The sequence below is a fragment of the Protopterus annectens genome, chromosome 11.part0 (assembly GCF_019279795.1).
Source record: "Protopterus annectens isolate FY-2018-M chromosome 11.part0, PAN1.0, whole genome shotgun sequence".
NCBI lineage: Eukaryota > Metazoa > Chordata > Ceratodontiformes > Protopteridae > Protopterus > Protopterus annectens.
In genome coordinates this window covers 694,392,268-694,413,244 of record NC_056745.1, presented here as the reverse complement: position 1 = coordinate 694,413,244, position 20,977 = coordinate 694,392,268, and the positions used below count along the sequence as shown (strand labels likewise).

Below are 20,977 nucleotides of genomic sequence, written 5' to 3'. Positions count from 1 at the left end.
AAAAAATTTAAACTAGTGTAGGCAGGGGGGCAAGCCCCCCTGCACCCCCCACACCCCCCACTACTTAAATATAACAACTCCAGGATCACACTACATTGAAGTAAACGAAAATCTCCACCTACGGAGATTTCCGTTTACTTTTTCGATGTTTTGCGCTTTCGGTGTACTCGTGTCGAGAATATCGTATTCTGTATTCTCAGGCTTCAAGCACATAAACTATACCCCAGTAGCTGCAGGAGTTTCAGATTAAGTAACTTCCAAGCTTGCTACCCCAAATTTTCTTGTAAACTCTTCCATGCGTCTGATCTCGTACATAGCTGATGGAACGAGCAGGGCAGCGGGTACAGGAATTGCTCTTAGCAGACATTCTTGAATGCACTTATGTTCCTTTGTGGAGCCTTTTAAGTCATCCTTTGTTAACACCCCTTTCGATGGCTCACCCCTTTTTGGACCCAAAGTGAAGGAAACACTTACCAGGACTGAGCAGGATGGAAAGACTCTGCCAGTGGAGTCCATTTTTCCACTCCTACCAGACCTTACCCCAAAGGTCAGAAGGGAGGGAAGATGTGGTTCTGTAAAACTCGAGGAGCTTTCCAGGACACTCATGGTGAAGCCCCCCTCTAGAGGCAGAGGAGGGGGGTAATAATGGAAGACGCCTTCCATGTGGCAGAGGGGGTCTGCAGAATCAGGGTGACAGAGATCAGTTCTTTGGAAAGCCCTATCAGTGCTCCTGAAAGGAGGCCCACCTGTCCATCTCTGGAGGCTGTCGGGGGGCACTTATCTTTGTACCCAGACACCTGGCAAAAAATAACAAAAGATCGCTGGGTACAAAGCATCATATCCAGAGGATACTTCATTCCCTCTGACACCCCCCCCCCTCTTATAAGGAAAATCCCGGACATTCCACCCAGTCACAGGGAACAAGCAACCATAGAGATTCAAAGGTTGCTAGAAAAAAGAGTCATCCAACCAGTCCCGGCAGACCAGAGAGAATCCGGAACTTTTTCAAGGTTCTTTTCAGATTCAAAGAAACCAGGGGACTGGAGACCCATTTTGGATCTCAGCAGGCTAAACAAATCTGTCAAAAAGATAAAGTTCCAGATGGTCACGCTACAGTCAATACTTCCCTTTCTCAGAAAAGAGCTGGATAGATCTCCAGGATGTGTACTACCACATCAAAATGACCAGACCATCCAGAGATCATCTGCGCTTTCGGCTGGGAGCCAGTCACTACCAGTTTCGAGCTCTGCCCTTTGATCTCACTACAGCCCATAGAGTGTTCACCAAATGCATGGCAGTAGTCACAGCTCACCTGAGACGTTTAGGACTCCAAGTGTTTCCGTACCTAGTTGACTAGCTCCTCACCACCACTATCAGGCATCAACTCATGCAAACAAGGGACACAACCTTAAACCTCTACAGTCAGTTGGGGATTACCATAAAGTCAGAAAAATTTGCCTTGTCGGCATCCAAATGTACCATTTTTATAGGAGCATATATAGATACCATTTCCATGACTGTAGAACTTCCACCAGAAAGGGTTTGTGTTCTACGAAAACAAGTCCTGAATCTTTTATCAAAAGAAAAAGCCCCAGCTTCAATGGTGCTCAAATTATTGGGGATAATGGCGGCAGCAGTCATTGTGATTCCTTTAGGTCAAATGCATATGCGTATACTGCAATGGCTTCTGTTCATTCAATGGTCCTTTCAAGAACTTCCAATGTCACATCAAATTGTGATAATGAACTCATGCAAGAATAACCTTCACTGGTGGCTGACATCTCAACAAGTAACAATAGGTCTCCCCTTTGTTCTACCCACTCCCATTGCCACTGTAACGACGGACACCTCCCTGATAGGGTGGGGGCGTATTATCAGGGATGAACAGCCCAAGGCACTTAGAAGGAACACGAGGCTCACCTGTATATCAGTGTCCTAGAGATGAGAGTGGTACTTCTAGTGTTGCAGTCCTTTCAAGACTCCCTTCCTCTAGGGACTATTGCAATTCAGACGGAGAACATGTCAGTGGTCTGGTATATAAACAAACAGGGAGGAACCAGATCTTGCTCCCTATGTCAAGAGGCCCTGAGAGTATGGCAGTGGGCAACTTCCACCCAGCGTTTTCTGATAGCAATGCACATCCCAGGGAAGTCCATTGTGATAGCAGACAAATTGAGCAGAGCAGTTCTATTGCCTCACCAGTGGTCCCTGAAACAAGAAATGGCAGAAAGGATATTCCACAGATGGGGCCAGCCTTGCTGCGACCTCTTTGCAATGCCAACAAACACAAAATGCAGCAGCTATTTTGCGGGGGGGGGGGTTTACATTGGAAGGGGGGTTTACAGTGGAAGACGCCATGCTAGAGGCAGAGGTGGCCCACAAAATCAGGGTTCCAGGGATTTGTTCCCTGGAAATGTCTATCAGTGCTCTTGAATGGAGGCCCGATTGCCATCCTCTGGAGGCAGTCAGGGGTCAACTTTCCCTGCACCTACCTGCCTGGCTAACCATAACAATGGACAATTGGGTGCAGAGGATCATACGCAGAAGTTACCATAGTCCCTTCTCCAACCTGTTCAAACAACCGAAAAAAACCCTGGATGTTCCACCCAGTCACAGGGATGCGGCAGTATTAGAAATTCAAAAACTGCTCGATAAAAGTGCCATCCAAACAGTCTCACCAGACCAAATAGGGTCTGGAGTTTAGTCAAGATTCTTTTTAGTGCCAGAGAAAACGGGGGACTGGAGACCAATTCTGGATCTCAGTGCTTTGAACAAGTCAGTTCAAAATACCAAATTTTGGATGGTCACGGTTCAGTCTATTCTCCCTTTCTTAGGGAAAGACGATTGGATGTGCTTGGTAGATCTTCAGGCTGTGCATTATCACATAGAAGCAGACAAACGCTCCAGAAGATTTCTGCGTTTCCAGCTAGGAGCCAGTCATTATCAGTTCAGAAACCAAAAACGAGTAAAACACAAACTAATAAAACATGAATCACTTTGGCTTTGGCTGGAACCTGCGCTCACAAGTAAAATCAAAAAATTTTATTCAATAAACAATTCCATCCAAATATTATTTGAACTTCATCAGATAACAACAAACTACCAACCAGTCATTTTAAAAGCCTGTTTTTAAATCATGTGACTTATTAAACGATAATGCAGACATTTCAGACTCTCCAAGCAAAATGTATTTACTGCACTTCAGTAATGAAGAACTCTAAAATATTTCAGCATCAATAAACAAATAAAAACACATATGTTAACCCATTCCTAATAGAAAAAGCATTACCTAATGTAAAAGAATTATATATTATACATATACGTACATTTCTCTTTAGAAAATCCTACTTCAATAGAGATTTCATTTTCAAAACAAAGTTAATCGATGTCAGTTCATTCAGTCTCGGCCAAGAATTACCTTGTAATAAGTTTCCCAGAACAGTTCCTTACGTTCTAAAATCAATGTCTTTGCCCCCCCGCCACACTAACATGCACACTATCAACGATCATGTTCTTAAACATATGCCCCTAATTATTCCTTACATGCTTTGCGAAAGCATTGTTCATTCTTTCCTTTCTTATAGCATATTCATGTTCATAAATATGTTCTTTTACTTTCTGGTCAGTTTTGCCCACGTAAAAACATGGGCACTTCTGACAGAAAGCTAAACAGACAACTCCTTTGGACTCACAATTAAAAGTACCTTTCAGTTTATATTGTTTACCCCTAATCTGGGACATTTCCCTAGTACCTATCAGTTTGCAATATGGACAAAAGCCACATTTTTTTCATCCCTAAGGTTCTAATCCCTTCACAATAAAGGCTTTCAAAAATGTTCCTAAAATTAATATTCCTGCGGAAAACCATTTTAGGTCTAGTACCCATTTTGTCCCTGATAGTATTGTCCTCATTTAATAGGACCCCATTTTCCACAATTTTTTCCTTATTTTGTTGACCTGTGTATTAAATGTAGTAATAAAGTGGGTTTCTACCCTAATATTAGTGCAACTCAAGTTTAACTGCGTGGCTGTATTGGTAATAGCACCTGTACCTCTTTACTTTTGCTTCCTCAATTATATTGATAAGAAATTCCCTTGGGTATCCTCTCCTCATGGACATACCCATTAAATTGTCACATTCCTCCAAAAAAATCATCCACGAGTGAGACCATTCTTGCAGTTCTTACTACCTGGCCCTTTACAACTGATTTCTTCTGGTAATATGAGTGCATACTAGAAAAATGGAGGAAGCTATTAGAGTATGTAATCTTCCTGAAAATTTTAGAAATATATATACTGTTGACCCTATCTTTAGTTAATAAGACATCCAAATAAGCTACTACTTCTGTATTTACTTCATATGTAAATGATAGAAAGCTCATAGTTTTATTTATATAATCAATAAACCTGCTAATTTTCTCCTCCTCACCCTTCCATAAAATAAAAATGTTGTCAAGGTAATGGGTGTAAAAATGTATCACGTTGTTAATCTCATTCTCCTGAAAAATAAATTTATGCTCACATAGGACCATTACCATGTTGGCAAAAGTTGCCCTGCATGATGATCCCATCGCTACTCTAGTTTTTTGGAAGTAATACTGTCCTTCAAAAAAAAAATTAATTATGAGTTCCAATAGCTCTTCGTGCAAGTTAATAAACTCTTGGGGTATTTTCTTCACACTCAAAAATTCTGTCACCCATTCGACCCCTATATTCTGTGGTATTGATGTATACAAATATTTCACGTCACTTGTAAGAAAAATAAAATTCTGTTCAAAATCCAACTGATCACTGGCTTTTAAAAAAGACCAAGAGTCTTTACAAATTTGCATTTCCTCATTAAGTATAGAGTCTAGGAACTTTGCACATGATTATGTTATTGACTGTCTAGTGTCCACTGTGAGACTCATGGGGGTGGGCATATTTATATGGATTTTGGGGACTCCAAAATAACCGGTGTTAATGGAGTGACCATATTCAAATAGATATAGACCTCAATATCTATCCTTCTTTCGATAAACATGTTCTCAGTCTGCGAGCTCACCCATCTATATGCTCCATTTACCTTGTTTATCGAGACAGGAGTGTAAATATCCATTTGTAAAATACTATTAATTCTAGCAGAATAATCTTGTGTGTCCATTATAACCAACCCACCCCCTTATCTGGTTTCATTATTCTAATCTTTTGTTGTTTCAAAAAGTCTATATTCACATGGCCCTGTTTACTCAAATTGTCATGTGAAAATCTCCTTTGTCATGTAAAACATTTCCTTTAAGTCTAATTCACAAAATTTTTTCATATAACAATAAAGTCGGATGGAGGGGTGGATTGAATGTACTAGAAATATTAGTAGTATTAGTACTTACAGTTCTAGATGGTAAAGTCCCTTCAAAAATCATTTTGAAGTTTAGCTTTTTCATAAATAACTTCAAATCAATAATATTATTAGCCAAACTAGCATTCCTTGAAGGTACAAAAGTAAGTCCTTTACTTAATGTCTCCACAATCTGTGTATTAGAAAAATTATACACTTTAAAGTCCCCCTCATAATTTTTGACTACCCTGGGAAACTCATTTTCCAAAAGTACTGGTGAGCTTCTTCCTAAATTGTCTCTTAGTTCGGTCACCAATTTCTCCAGTTCCTCTGATTGCCCTTCGATCAGATGGTAAAATTCAGCTGTGTCTGATTTGGATTTTCTTGTTGGTTCCTCCTGGAGGGTGTGTAAAAATCCTGCCCATGGGGTTGGTTGCTCTGTTGACTGTTCCTTAAATCCCTCTGAGTTTTCTCCTTTATCATATACGAACATCTCAGAGGGGGGTAGTTCTCCTGGTTATACTTTGGAGTTCATATGGGCTGTTCAGCCCGGAGTGTTTCACAATGACTACTCTCCTCTTCCTGCACATTTTGCTGGTTACTGCTCACTTCACCAAACTGATTTTATTTTTATTTTGTCCCCCATTTCTGTGACGTGGTTGGTTTAGGATATGCTGCCCTGTTAGTGTACTCTTTTTTTATCTTTATAAATCTTCTTACTTTTATTGTTCCTTAATTTGTTCAAGAGTTGGTCCATATTGTTAAATATTCTCTGATGTTCATCTTTAAATGCCCCATAACCTTTGTCCCTCCTTATGATGTTATCCAAGTTGGATAGCTCATTAGTTAGAGATTCTATTTGCCTTGTATTATGTTTTATAAATATCTGAAGAAGTTTGCAACCCTGTTAGTCAAAAGGTTGTAATAATTCCCAATGTAGTGCAGAATTCTCCTCGAGGCCATTGGATTATTTCCATGATTGCACGCCTCTAGGAACTTGTTTGTTCTTAAGACATTCAAAAAAAATATGTATTCTCCAATTGGGGTTTACTATATTTCATCAGTTTGTACTCAAACTCATCCAGCATATAGCTTAATCCCTTCTCATCTATAGGTGTAATTGGTAGTTCAGTGTTAAAACTGAAGCAGCATTTCAACCAATCATTTAAAACTTGAGGGTCAACCTGGTACTGAAATGTAGTCTGTGGTTACTCTGTTACATTATTAAGGCCCTCATGACCCTAGACATTTGGGACTTCTCCCTTGTTTAAAACATACCTCGTTGGGATCTGTTGTTTTCCTAAATTGTAGGTTGGGTTATGGGGGTTCCACCTGGAATAAATAATAATTCATCCAATTGTCTCCCTGTTAGGAAGGGATTAAGTTCCATATTTCCAGAAAACTCACTCCATTGATTTGTATGGAAGTCCGAGTTTACTTCTCTAACATGATTAATAGGCTAGTGAATGATAGTCTGCTGTGGTTGAATTTGCAAACTATTAACACACTGGGTTAAACCTTCTACCCGTTGTGTTAGTTCTTGTAAAAGGAGGGTTAGATTTCTGACTTTATCACTCAGCTCCTCATTACTGGTAGGTGGACTGAAAAGAGACTGTGTCATTGTTCCTTCCTTGGCCGCCATGGGAGCCATAAACTAAACTTAAATTAAGAAAACCAAAGACAAGTAAAACACAAACCACTTTGGCTGTGGCTGGAACCTGCGCACACACAGTCATTTAAAAAGCCTGTTTTTAAATCATGTGACTTACTAAACGATAATACAGAATTTCAAATCCTCCCACCAAAACATACGTGCTGAGCTCGAGAGTTTTTGGAAGGCACAAGGTGGAATAATGTGTAAGTTGGTTTCAAGTTACGGAACCGAACCCACATACAAGGATATGGGAAGATTGACAACACAGATGGAATGTTATAGTAAGACATAACTTCTTTTTGCCTTCATCTTTCAGAGAAGCTGTTGCAGGGGCTTAGTCCCCCAAGCTTAAGTACAAGGAAGTGAAATCTCCTGTTGCTTCTGCTTCCTCAACTCTATCCTTGGAGATGTCCAGGAAGAGGACTAATTCAGATTTGAGGATGTCTCAAACCTCTTCCCCTCGAATCCAAAGAAAAAGAGGTTTACGGATCTGATGTCCTCAGAGCCAACCAAAAAATATTCGGAGCCAACTGTGTCGGATCCTATTGTATTGCCTAGGACTCGTTATTCTCCATCTGTTGATCCATTTCCTTCCAGGATCCCATCTTCCTTTATGGAAAGGCACCATACTAAGTCACCATCCCTAGCCTCGTCTCATTCATACAGAAGTTTGACTGAAAAAGATTTGAATAGGATGATGAGGAAGTTTCTCTCGGTGCAGATTCAGATGGGTGTCTTATCAGCTCCAACCACTTCGGGTCTGACGGTCCATCGTTCCACCACACCACCATCTTAGACTCCTTCTCTGATCCCTTTGGTTGCTCCAGAGTCCCTGGATCTGAGCCTTCCATGTCTGTCTGGCTTGCATCAGAAGATAGCCCTATCGTTGAATCAGAGGCTAGCTCTCTGTACCCTCATTCTGACATCTTCGGATCCAAAGGACTCTCAGAGTTGAAGCTTCCTTCTCAGATCCAAGGCCCTGGGATCAACTCAGAAGGTCTTGGAGCTGTGCCTGTGCCTTAGTGCTTCGGCATTGGATAACTTGGCAGTGACTTCCTCCTCGGAGAGATTGCTTTCGGGGTGGGAGGAGACAGTGGTCCAGAAGTCTGCCTTCTTGGTGCTGAAGTCTTCTCTTTATCCAGGGCAGTCTCCCTTCAAGGTTGTGAAGAGGGTGTTTTCTACTCTGACGGGATTGATGGAGTCAACCCCCTCAGATCTTCACTCTAACTGCCAGATGTCTCTGCAGTTGGAGCCTCATCATCCACAGGGAAAGAGAGCTCAAGACCTCCAGTCTACCCAGCATGGTTTCATAGTCTGTTCTGAAACTTTCCTGGAACATCCCACCAAGGAAGTCCCTAGGAAGAGAAAGTGCAAGATGAGGCACTTGGACTTTCCACAAGAGTCAATCACTGAGGATATAGACTTTGATGAGGGTGAAGGGTCCCCACGATCACCTCCAGAAGATGTCTCATTTGGAGACATCCTTAAGATCCTAAAACAGAGAGGTTGTTGGACCTGCAGCAACCCCTCACCTGAGGAGCTAGTATTCCTGAAGGCCTTTGGTGCTTACCAGTGAGCTCATTGATTTGGTCTCTTGGCAGGCATGGAAGGAGCCTGATGCAGTTGAACCAATACCCAAAAGGCCATATAGGATTTTAGATCCTTCTGCAGGGAAGGAATTTTGGGCAAAAGGGGTACCTGTGGATGCCATGGTTGTAGTGGTGGCCACCAAGGTGGAATCTACTGAACAGAGTTGCTCTGCTCATTTTCCTAACAGGGAGTCTAGGGCAGTAGACAGGTTTGGGAAACATGTCTACATTTCAGTGACCTTTGCTCTTAGGTCACTGAACTATTTGGCGCATTTTACTAGGTTGCAAAGGGATTTGTTCAAAGAAATTTCAACTTCCCTTTCAGGGATTGTTGAGGCCCAATCATAAGTGGCTTATCAGTTGGCTACCCTCCAGACTATCTCAAATATATCCATGAGGCTTATTTCACATGCAGCTAAAGTCACCTCAAGTGCAGTGGGTTCAGGTATATCCAGTAGGAGGCATGCCTGGATGTGTCTATGTGATCTTGAGGACCCTTTCAAGTCCTAGTTTGTCAGTGCTCCTTTTGAAGCCACTTCTTTGTTTGGCCCTAAAATGAAGGGCACATTATCCAGGTGTGGGAAGGATGGAAAGATCCTTTCTGCAGTGGGCATATGTTTTCCATCCCATCAAAGATCCTTTTCTAGGGATCAAAGAAGTGGTCAAAAGATGTGGTTCAGGAAGTCTCAGGGTCCTTTCCAGGACTCACATGGAGAAAGTTCCGCTAGGGGCAGAGGGTGGAACTCTAATGGACAACGATGCCCCCGTGGCAGAGAAGGCCCACAAAACCAGGGGTCCAGAGATTCTTTCTCTTACAGACCCTACCAGTGCTCCTGAATGGAAACCCAAATGTCCACCTCTGGAGGCAATCGGTAGTTGACTATCCTTGCACCTGAGAGCCTGGCTAGACATAACAAAAGATACCTGGGTGCAGAGGATTATTTCCTGAGGTTATATAATACCCTTTTCCCTTCCACCCCCAACTCTACGAAAAATTCCCGATGTTCAACCTAGTCAGAAGAAAGAAGCAGTAATACAAATACAAAAGCTGCTAGAAGAAAGAGTCGTCCAAGAGGTCCCTCCAGACCAGATAAAGTCCTGAATGTATTCATGATTCTTTTTAGTTCCAAAGAAAACAGGGGACTGGAGACCTATTTTGGATCTCAGCAACTTGAAGAAGTCAGTTTGATACACAAAGTTTTGGATGTCACTCTTCAGTCCATTCTCCCTTTTCTGTGCAAAGATGACTGGACATCCTCAGTAGACCTTCAGGATGCGTGCTATCACATAAAGATAAACAGACAATCCAGAAAGTATTTACACTTTCAGCTGGCAGCCAGTCACTACCACTTCAGAGCTCTGCCCTCTGGCCTCACCACAGCCCCCAGGGTGTTTGCCAACTGTATGGTAGTAATAGCAGCTCACTTGAGACTGCAGGGATTCCAGGTGTTTCCATATCTAGATAACTGGCTTATTACTGCCCTAACCAGGCATCTGTTAATAAGGGCAAGAAATCAGGTGCTCCCGATTTGCTCTCATCCATAAATTACAAGTCTCATCTAAAACAAACTTAAATTTTGGAATTCATAGGAGCAGTTTTCAAAATGAAGTCAGTGATAGCTTCTCTTCCTCTCTCAGAAGTACAAACTGTCAGATTACAGGTCAGAAAAATAATTTGAAGTACCAAGATTTCAGTCTGCTCGGTCCTTCAAGCTCTAGGATCGTTTTCAGTGGCAATAAACTTAGTACCTCTAGCCAGATTTCATATGATAATTATTCAGTGGTTGTTAGCAACACAGTGGTCAATTCTTTACCAACACATGTCAGCACAAATAAGAATCACTCAGGCATGCAAGAGAAATCTCAGGTGGTGGATTGAATCAAGATCAGGTTCCACAGGGCAGTCCATTCATCCCCCCTCAGCTTAAGGCCATAGTGACCATGAACACTTCCCAGTTGCGGGCACTTTCTGGGGAAAACAGTCCAAGGCACTTGTTCCCTCAAAGAGGCCAACTTGCATGTAAATGTCCTAGAGATGAGAACAGTGCTTGCTCTTAGCATTGCAGGACCTCCAGAGTGCTCTCCCTTTAGGGACAATTGCTAATCAAACAGACAATATGTCAGTAGTTTGGTACATCAACAAAGATGGAGGGACCAAATCATATCCCTTGAGTTTAGAAGCACTCAGAGTGTGACAAAGGGTGATCTCATCCAACTGGTTTCTCATAGCAATGTGCATTCTGGGGAAGTCCAGTGTGATAGCAGACAAATTCAGCAGGTCCATTCTTCTACCTCATGAGTGGTCTCTCAACAAGAAAGTGACAGAAAGTCAGAAAGTTATCCAAGGCAAATTTTGAGAGAAAAATCGCCAAGGACTCTAAAGACAATCATAAGGCCTTCTTTAGCTATGTTAGAAACCTAGGAGGAAACTCCCAGATATGCTCAGAATTAGTTCAAAATGATGTGAAAATTACTGAACCTACACACATTGCTAACATACTGGCTGACAGGTTCAGTGCAAACTTCTCCCCCCCCTTCCCCCCAAAAGGAGAGATATCTATTCCAGAGGATTGTAGCCCCCCAAACATCTCCAACGCCCAGGTGAGAACTGCCCTCACTAAGGCAAAAAACACAGCATCCATGGGACCGGATGGTGTCCCCGGCTGTGTGCTTCATGAACTCAACGAGGAATTAAACCCACAGTTAGGACAGCTGTTTAATCTTAGCCTCACCTCTGGATACGTACCCAAGGAGTGGCGCACGGCGACTGTGGTCCCACTTCATAAGGGCGGTGCCTCCACAGACCCTGGAAATTACCGCCCCATTAGCTTGACAAGCCTTATCTGCAAAGCCATGGAGAGGATCATAATGGAACTCATAAATAAAGACATAGGAACTTGCAGACTTTGGATCCAACCCAGTTTGGCTTTGTCAAAGGCAGATCCTGCCTCTTAAACTTGGTTGACTTTTCGAGACAGTCACCAAGGCCATTGATGAGGGAAAGGCAGTCCATACAGCCTACCTCGACCTGGCAAAGGCCTTCGACACAATACCCCACTCAGGTATCATCGAAAAACTCATCAGCTTGAATGTAAACCCATACATCACAAGATGGGTTGCAAACTGGCTAGCGACAGAACCCACAGGGTCAGAGTTGCTGGAGCCATGTCAGACTCAAAGCCTGTCACAAGTGGTGTCCCACAGGGCTCAGTCCTGGGTCCACTCTTGTTCGGCATCTACTTTTCTGAAGTACAAGCAAACACAGGAGGGTTATGGCTGACAAAGTTTGCAGATGACTGCAAACTGGGCCATAGTCGAAAACACATCTGACACAGATATCCTCCAGAAGGGCCTCACAGAAACGGATAACTGGTGCCAGAGCCATGGCCTGAAGTTAAACGCCAAAAATGCATAGTCATACCCTTCGGGAAAAACAAGGTTACCCCTAGCTACCATATAGGTGACAATCCACTGAGCACAGAAAAAGTCATCAGGGATCTGGGGACCCAAGTTGACAGTAGTCTTCGCTTTGACACTCATGTTGCTAAAGTAGTTAGGAAAACCTTCTATATCGCCCACCTGATCATGAAGGGATTCACATCTAGATCAAGGGAGGTCATCGTCCCCTGTACTCATCACTCATTAGACCTATGATTGAGTACAATGCCCCATTCGAATGTATCTGACCAGACACCTGATGCAGCTTGAAAGGCCCCAAAAGTTCCTCACCAAAAGGATAAAGGGTCTCAAAAATATGTCTTATGCTGCCCGACTGAAAGAACTCCAGCTTTATTCAGTCTCATACCGCTTGCTCAGAGGTGACCTGTGCCTGACATATAAGGCCATGTCAAACCCAGATTTGATGAATATGCTTCACCTCAAAAATCTAGATCCCTCAGAACCACAAGGGCGGAGACTTAAACCTTGACACGGTTATAAATAGAACGTGCTGGAGGGACAGATTCATCACCCAGAGACTCCCTATGCTGTGGAACAAAATCCCGGTACATGTGAGGCAGAGCACCTCGCTGGCCTTGTTCAAGAGGAATCTTGACCAATGGATGGGAGATCGCAGATATACCCCAGGGATTACTTCAGTGTCACTGCTTGACAGAGGCACAGAAAAATGATAGGCATAGTTTTTATTCAAACTAAAGGGGTGGCGAAAGCCACATAACTATGGGCTAGGCTTATAAATGCCCTTGGGCAGATAGCCTAGTATGAACCTATGAACCTAGAAATGATCTTTCATCAGTGGGGCCAGCCTTGCTGCAGTCTTGTTGTGCTTCTCCCCTAAACAACAAATGCAGCAGCTACTTTGCTCTATTCCCTCCACCGGAGAAATCACTAAGGGATGTTCTACTTCAGGATTGGTCTCCCGGTCTGCTTTATGCCTACCCGCCAATTCCATTAGTTCCAAAATGTCTACAGAAAGCTGCCAGGTTGAAGAGTAAAGTCATGCTCATTGCACCTTACTGGCCTCGGTTTCATGTCCTATGGCCTTATCTACTTCACCAGCCTTGAATTCTGGATCCGATTCCACACCTCCTGTTACACCCAACAGGCATGATTCACTCAGACATCTTAAACCTCAAGCATACAGCCTGGTTTCTCCAATTCCATTCATAGCCAGAAAACCAATGCTCTCTTCCTCTGTCTGCTATATCATTTTATCTTCCCATAAACCTTCGACACAAAAACGCTATACAAGTAAATGGAAAAGATTTGTTTACTGGGCACACCAAAATCATGTTGATCCATTTTCAGCTCCAGTATATAATATACTCAAATTTTTAGCTTTACTCTTTAAAGAGGGGGCAAGCTCCTCTACTGCTAAGGTTCAGTTAGCAGCAATATCTAATTTTCATATTAGATTTGAAGGCTCTTCTGTGACCTCTTGTAAACTTTGCAAAGCATTCTTGAGAGACACTCTACTTTTGAGACCACCGTTTAAATACCCTACTCCCCCATGAGATCTGAACTTGAAACTGCAAGCATTAATACATTCTCCCTTTGGACCATGAGATCTGAACTTGAAACTGCAAGCATTAATACATTCTTCCTTTAGACCAGCAGCTAAATGTGACCTTAAGTTTCTCACTTGGAAAACTGTCTTTCTACTAGCCATTACCTCAGCTAAAAGAATTTCAGAACTTCAAGTCTTGTCTTCAAAACCTCCATACTTGATTTTTCGTAAGGATAGGGTTACATTACGAACCAATGCATCCTTCCTTCCCAAGGTGGTGTCAGAATCCAGTGTCAATCAGTCCATTAATTTCCCAGCATTCTTTCCTAAATTTGCAAACAAAGTTGAGTATATGTTGCATTTATTGGATGTTCACAGACAATTATGTTTTTATCTGTAATACTACCCAAATGCGGGGAGGACATGCAGACTCCACACAGAAGGCACTCCCAAGCCAAGCCGAGAATCGAACGGGAGAACCTCTTGCTGTGAGGTAACAACGCTACTGCCTTACCACCGCTGCATGTTAATAGATACTACTTCTGGAAAAATCAGCAAACAAGATATGAGATATGTTAGGGCTTGGTGCATTATGAGTAAAGGAGAAGCTCAAGAGCTTTTTTGTTTGCCACAAGCTTTAGTAATGGCCGAGTTGGATCCAAGGTTCTGATCCGAACCCAACAGTTGAGGAAGAATGAAAACGGACAACACAGATGGAATGTTATGGTGAGTACATAACTTCTTTTATTGTCTTGTGGGGGAAAAAATCTACTTTAAATGGTTTAATTTCTTCCATTTTGCAGATCACAACTCATTTGTTACAGTGTATATATGATTGTATTGATAGTCTTCTAGGGCTATGGCCACTGGTACTGTTTTGAAGGGGTTTGCTTGGCTGCATTCCCAGAACCTCCCAGATGATATGAAGAATGAGATCTTTAATTCTCATTTGGATATTTAGTTTTGTGTCCCTCTGCTGCACAGATTATCAAAAAGTGTGATGAAAAGGGTAAGGTGATGCAGGGACTCTTTGAGATTTTTCAGCCCTTCTTTTCCACATTTTCTAAGGGATTCTTTAATCTTTCATCCAATTTTGGCAAGAAACAAAATAAACAGTCTCAGCAAAATGTGTGTAAACATGTTTAATAAGAAATAGCAGGGGGATTCCAAAAAGAATGCAGGAACCCCCCAATACCAGGGATAGTCAAACAAATCTGAACTAACTATTTAAGGGACCTTGTCATTCCCTCCACCACACTTTGGCAGCTCCTTTTCCATTCCAGAAAGTCAGAATGTCTGAATCTCCATTTTCTCTTTGGTAATAGATAGTTTCAGACAGTTGGGTTCTGAAGATCATACGTCAAGGTTATAGATGGCAGTGGGAGGAAATTCCTTCTTTCCAGCAGTTAATTCCTCACCAACCAGACCAGACTCCTCTATTTCCCTTGTCCTTCAACACTTGCTGTCTCAGAGAGTGATAGAGCCAGTTCCTCTTTCCCAGGTTGGGAAAGGTTTTTATTCAATGTTTTTAATGCCAAAGAAAAAAAATGTGTGGCGACCAGTTCTGGATCTTTCTTATTTAAACTTGTTTGGGATAGTGCCCAAGTTCAAAATGCTGTCTCTTCACAGTTTGTTGCCCTTTCTTCTTCATTTATGTTTCCTGGTAACACTTGATTTAAAAGATGCCTAACATCACATCACAATTCATCCAGACTTAAGGTGATTCTTAAGGTTTTACGAGTCTGGTTCATATTATCAGTTCCCTACCATGACTGTCCACTGTACCAGGAGTGTCTAGTTCAAGTTATATTTCTTCGCAGGCTACAGGCTGTCCATATGTTTGCATATTTAGACAATCTGCTTATCTTTGCAGAGTTGTTTTCAAAGTGTCAGGAATATCTCACTGAGGTAAGAAATATCTTACAGAAGGAGGGATTTCATGAAGAAGTCTTTTGTGATTACTTTACACAGAATTGTGTTCCTTGGGTGTCTGTTTGATGCTTCAGTTCAAAGAGCTCTTCTTCCACAGGAAAAAAAAATAGATCTATATCTAGTTCTATTTCTGAGTTTTCTACTCAGTCTTTGGTCACTGTGAGGCAGTACCTCATGTTTTGGGTCTCATAGCATCTATGATTTTTAATGATACCCCTGGCAAGACTCCACATGAGAAAGATACAATAGTATTTAAAGTTTCTTTGGTCCGAGCACCAATACCCATTATCCTTTCAAATTCCAGTTCTGGGGTTTGTCAGAAGAGAAAACATTTGGTGGCGAAAGCAAATTTCCCTAAATACAGATCACTCACCCCCATCCCTTCCCCACTCCGTGCTCTAAAGCAGTCAGCCACCACAGACTCTTTGGAGTTTGCTTGGGGAGCTATTTCAGAAGGGATAAAAGTGCAAGGTGTATGGGACACCAAGGAAAGACATTATCACATAAATGTAAAATAGGTGTTTGCCCTGATCAAGGCACTGAACTCTCTGAATCATTTTTGTTCCTCTCGACCTCTTCATGCTATTGCAGACTAGCCATCATAGCTTGGGATATAGCTTCACAGCACAGTCTCTCTCTCTCTCTCTAGGGGCATACTGCATTTTGTCAGTGCAGAATTGTGTAGCAGACAAGCTGACAAGGATAGACACTCATGAATGGAAATTAGATCAGGAGGTCTTCCAAGATTTGATCCATCTATGGGGCATTCCTTAAGTAGGCCTCTTTGCCTCTTCTCTGCACAATCAGCTGGCAAAATTCTGCTCCAGACGCCATGCAAGATAGCCTGGAAGGCAGATGCCTTTTCCTTTCCTTGGACCGGACTGTTTCTGCATGCTTTTCTACCTTTTCCACTGATATCCAGAGTAGTTCTAAATATTCAGAAGGAATCCTCAAAGATCATTGTGTTGACTCCCCTTCTATCACATACAACACTGGTTCTCCCTTCTTCTGGAAATGGCTAAGGGCAATTACCATAAGCTTCCTTACAGAATGGCAAGAACAAGAATCTTTAAAAACCCCGTCCCCAATCAACTTCAGCTGACTGCTTAGATGATAGAGCCTTAATTCTTTTTAGGCACTTGTTTGCTGAGGATGTGCATCAGATACTAATGGAGGCAAGAAAGCCTGTTACTAGCAAATAGAAAAGGTTTTCTAGTTTGTGCCAGAAACATAACCAGCACCTATTCAAGGCTAGTTATTATACTATGGTCTTTCTTACTCCTCCATCAAAGTTCATTTATCAGCCATTTCAGCATGTCTCTCATTGGATCCTTCTCTTTCAGTGCAGTCAGAGGTCAAAATGTTTTTGAAAGGGTTTTGCATAAGAGGTCTCCAAGAAAGCCAGTATCCTGTTCTTGGGATCTAAATTTTGTGTTAGAGAAGTTAATACTAGCTCCATTTGAACCAGCTTATCTGGCCAACCTGAGGTTCGTAACATGGAAAACTGTTTTACTGATTGTTCTGACCTCTGCAAAAGGAGTATCCGAGTTGCAAGCTCTTATGGCAAGTCAACCCTATCTCATTATCCACAGAAACCGGGTTTCTTTGAGAACTAATCCATCTTTTATGCCTAAAGTGGTGTCTGAGCTTACTTTGTCAAACAGTCTATCTCCCCATTTCCTTTCCTAAACTTAAAAATGAGGAAGAAAGGACACTTCACACCTTGGATGTCCACAGTCAACTCAGGTACTATTTTGACAGAACTAAATCTTTCAGATGTTTGGATCACTTGTTCATTTTTTGTGAAGGAAAATAGAAGAAATTTCCAAATGGTTGCCATGGGCTATTAACTTTTGCTATTCTCACCATAACACAACTATTCCTGGTAGGGTCAAGGTCCACTGTACCAGGGCCTTGGCTTCATCTATGGCTTTTTGGAAATGGTTAAATTCTTGAGTTGCTAACCTTGGTCCTCTATACATAATTGTACAAAGCACTACAAGCTTGATTCCTTCTCCAGGTTTAGATCAGCCTTTGCTAGGACCATTCCTCAGGGGCTCTTGGACCCTTCCCCTTCTACCTCCCAAATGTTGTAAGCTACGGTAATCTACCCATATAGATAAAGTTGCTGCACCAGTGATCAGTATGATGAACTTAGTACACATGTCATGTGTAAGTAAATTTACCGAAACAGTAGATGTTTGTATGGGGGCGGCCACGGTGGTGCAGCAGTTAGCATTGCCACCTCACAGCAAGAGGTTCTCTGGTTCGATCCTCGGCTGGGTTGCCTTCTGTGTGGAGTCTGCATGTCCTCCCTGTGGTCGCGTGGGTTTCCGCCGGGTGCTCCAGTTTCCTCCCACATTCCAAAGACATGCTGTAGGTGGATTGGACACTCTAAATTGGCCCTAGCGTGCATGTGTGTGCCTTCTGTGGAAAGTTGGGCACCAAGCTGGCAACTCGACAAAATAAAACTCCACTGCCAATCATGAGTGGACAGGTGATCCGCTGTGGCGACCCTAACCGGGAAAAGGAAGAAGAAGAAGAAGTAGATGTTTGTATGATCACTACTGCAGTAGCCATTCCTCTTTCCTTCCCCCTTTTTGTTTTTTTTGTATTTGCCAGGGTGTGTGTACATGTATGTCTATGTTTTCACTCCTAGTTATGTTCTCTCAGGGCTCAACCTCCCTCTCTCAGTTGGCTTGAAAGCTCTGAAGTGCTTGATACACAAACCTGTGTTTTATGCCTCTCAGCTCAAACTGCCTGATGGTTTCAGTGTGTGGAAAGAGTCCTGAAGCTTTGGAATTTTGCCAGTTGTTATATCCTTGGCAGGATATAACCACCATATAGCTAAGGCTACTATTGCAGTCATCATTCAAACATTTATTATTACATTTCGGTCTCTCCCTGTCTGTCTTTAAAGTATACTCTGGATTGCATCATCCAAGCAAGTTTATAGATAAACAAATGTTGTCTATAAAGTAAAATAGAATCTAGTCAATGTATTTGTAGTTGACCTGCAAGAAGATTAGTGGTTACTGAAGGCAAATAGTTTGAACTTAAATATAATATGGTTTTTCATTCATAATTTTTTATCTGAGCTCATTACTGTAAAATGGATTACAAAATACTAGAATGTGCAGCACCACAATATAAACACAATCAGCGTATCCATTTACCATTAAAAATAATTTTTTAAATATATATTGATATTTCTTATGTATATCGATCAAATGTAATGCAATCTTACTCGATCTGTCTGTTTTCCTCTTCCGTCTCCTGCACCTGCTAATCATTCCCTAAGCAAATATAAAGATAATTTAAAGAAAAAAAGATACACCACCAAGGAAGAGGAGCACAGTCCAGAAGCAGTTGATTTCACTCTTGTTCATCATCAGTACCAAGGTAATTTATGGAAATTGATTGTCCTCTTAGGTAGACATAATTGTCCAGCTTGAAAATGAGTTAAGGCACATAGCCCTTCAGCATTCTATGCCACTCAAGTCAAGATTTCTTAAGAGGCAGTCTTGTTATCTTTACTGCTAGATCTTTAGTATACAATGATGTAATTGCAATACAGATTGTTTTAAATATAAGTCTCTGAATTGGTTGTTACTTTTTATGTGAAATTAGAATAATTCCCTGGATGCTTTGCAGTGAGGGTCAGTGTTGTCCTTGTTTTCCTTCGCATAGATTGAAGAAACTCTTTCATCTTTGTTAGAAGAAGAGGTGAAAACCGCACATCCATATCTCTGAAGCTATGTGAATGATGGAGTGTTCCTGGAAGATTGTTATACTGCTACTGTGTGCTTATCTAGGAATCCAGTATACTGCCATTATGTCCCTGAAGCCCATGTTCATCCGTCCCTGTCAGGGGATGGGAGAAGATGGTCATTGCCAGCATAGGGACCTCAAAGGTGAGTATCTGTAAAATTTTAGTATTTGTGTTTTGCAGTACATGTATGGTTACAATGTTATCTACCTACACCACAAAAAAGACAGTAATCTACTATGCCTGTTTAATAAGATAGATTTTGTATTTTGTGATGTTATTTATCTTGATCACTGCTGCAGTTAGTATCCTAAACTATATGCGTTATATCCTGCATAGTTTATAACAGCCGGCCAGCTTCCAAGCTTCAGGACATTTTCCATGCCCCATACCATTCTTCAACTTGAGCTGAGCTGATTAAAAGACAGGTTTGGACACCAAGCCCTTCAAAGCTTTCTTGCAGCCGAGAAGAGCACTCTTCTGCTGGCTTTTGAGGATCAGCGGTCAACTAACGCTGCTCCATTGCCAGATATATAAATTCCTTTTGTGGAAACTTAAAGTTACTTTTTATGAAAGACAAGTATTTTTAAACTAGGAAGTACTTTCCTTTACCGTCTTATGACTTTTATGTACTTTTAAATAGGAGCCCACTTTTTTTACTTTTGTGGTGAAAAAAAGATGTTTAAAGTTGCTTAAATGCTTTTTCTGTGGAGAATTTGTGTTTATTGTACTTATCGAGACTGGGGAAAGTGTTTAAAGTCCTTTTCACTGTGTTTTTTTGGGGGGAGGTGTTCCTTTTCGCTACTTTCCTTTTTTACTGATTATTGTTTTACGTTTCCATAGGAAACAAACACCTTTTTCAGCTTGACAATAGAAAAAATTACCAGTCCCTTGGTTGGATATTCTTCCAGCCACAAAAAGAAAAAGATAACTAAACAGCAGGCTGGTAATTTGCAACAGCCACAAGAGGGTGACTCTGCTGTCACCAAAGCCAGTTCCTCAGACCACTCATCTTTTTCTTTTGGTCTCTCTGGTATTGTCCATATATCCATCATGGAGTGGTGGTTAGCATATCCTTCTTGGCTGTTGAAGTCCCCTTATTGAGCAAGGGAGAACCACTCTTGCCAGTCATAGGAGTAGGGGCAGGGAATGTGCCTGTACTTAGCCAGAATGTAGTTCCTAAGCTATTGCTGGCAATACTAGGTCTGTTTGCCCAAAATTTCCTGTTAAAAATAGACAGAAAACTAAACATTTATCTTCTCCTGTTTCAGTTTCTCTGGACAGGAATAATTTATTGGGTTGGTTCAGGGTCTTATGCAGGCTCTTGACCCTTCTTGTAAGGTGGTTTCTTATAAAAGAAAAAGGTATTCTTCTTTTCTTGACAAGGTTCAAAATTTGGAATCTTTAGAAAAATGTGAAGGGAATTATGCAGTCTTTTCTCCTCCGGTTTCTCATTCAAATCTGAGGATCATGCGGTATTTGAAAGTCCCTGTCTGAAACTATTTCCAGAATGAATCATTGTTTTCAGTGGAAGAAGACTGTAGTTTCTCAGCCCCTTAGAAAATATGACTTGCTACAACTGGAAATTCCAGAACCCTCACCCACTCACCAGCAGTGCTGTCAGCAATGGAGGATGAGTTTGTCCCAGCCTGTTTCCTTGAAAGCCAACCCTAAGAAAGCCTAGAGAATGTACAATGTTCCTCATTCTTTCAAGGCTTTATGCACTAATCAAGGAATTGACTGAGCAGCT

At 41.7% G+C, this 20,977-nt stretch overlaps 1 protein-coding gene across 3 annotated transcripts in view; it reads left to right on the top strand.

Annotated features, from left to right (window-relative positions):
* Positions 1 to 20,977, top strand: part of LOC122815560 (carbohydrate sulfotransferase 1-like) — a 1,589,425-nt gene that overhangs the window by 1,148,014 nt on the left and 420,434 nt on the right. For 2 of the 3 annotated variants that reach the window (XM_044088150.1, XM_044088151.1), the window contains exon 4: positions 19,149 to 19,372. In XM_044088150.1, the coding sequence (XP_043944085.1) occupies positions 19,222 to 19,372 (151 nt within the window). In that variant the 5' untranslated portion in view covers positions 19,149 to 19,221. Of the gene's footprint in view, positions 1 to 18,786; positions 18,861 to 19,148; positions 19,373 to 20,977 lie in introns of those variants that run through there. The other variant, XM_044088153.1, reaches the window with a different exon arrangement.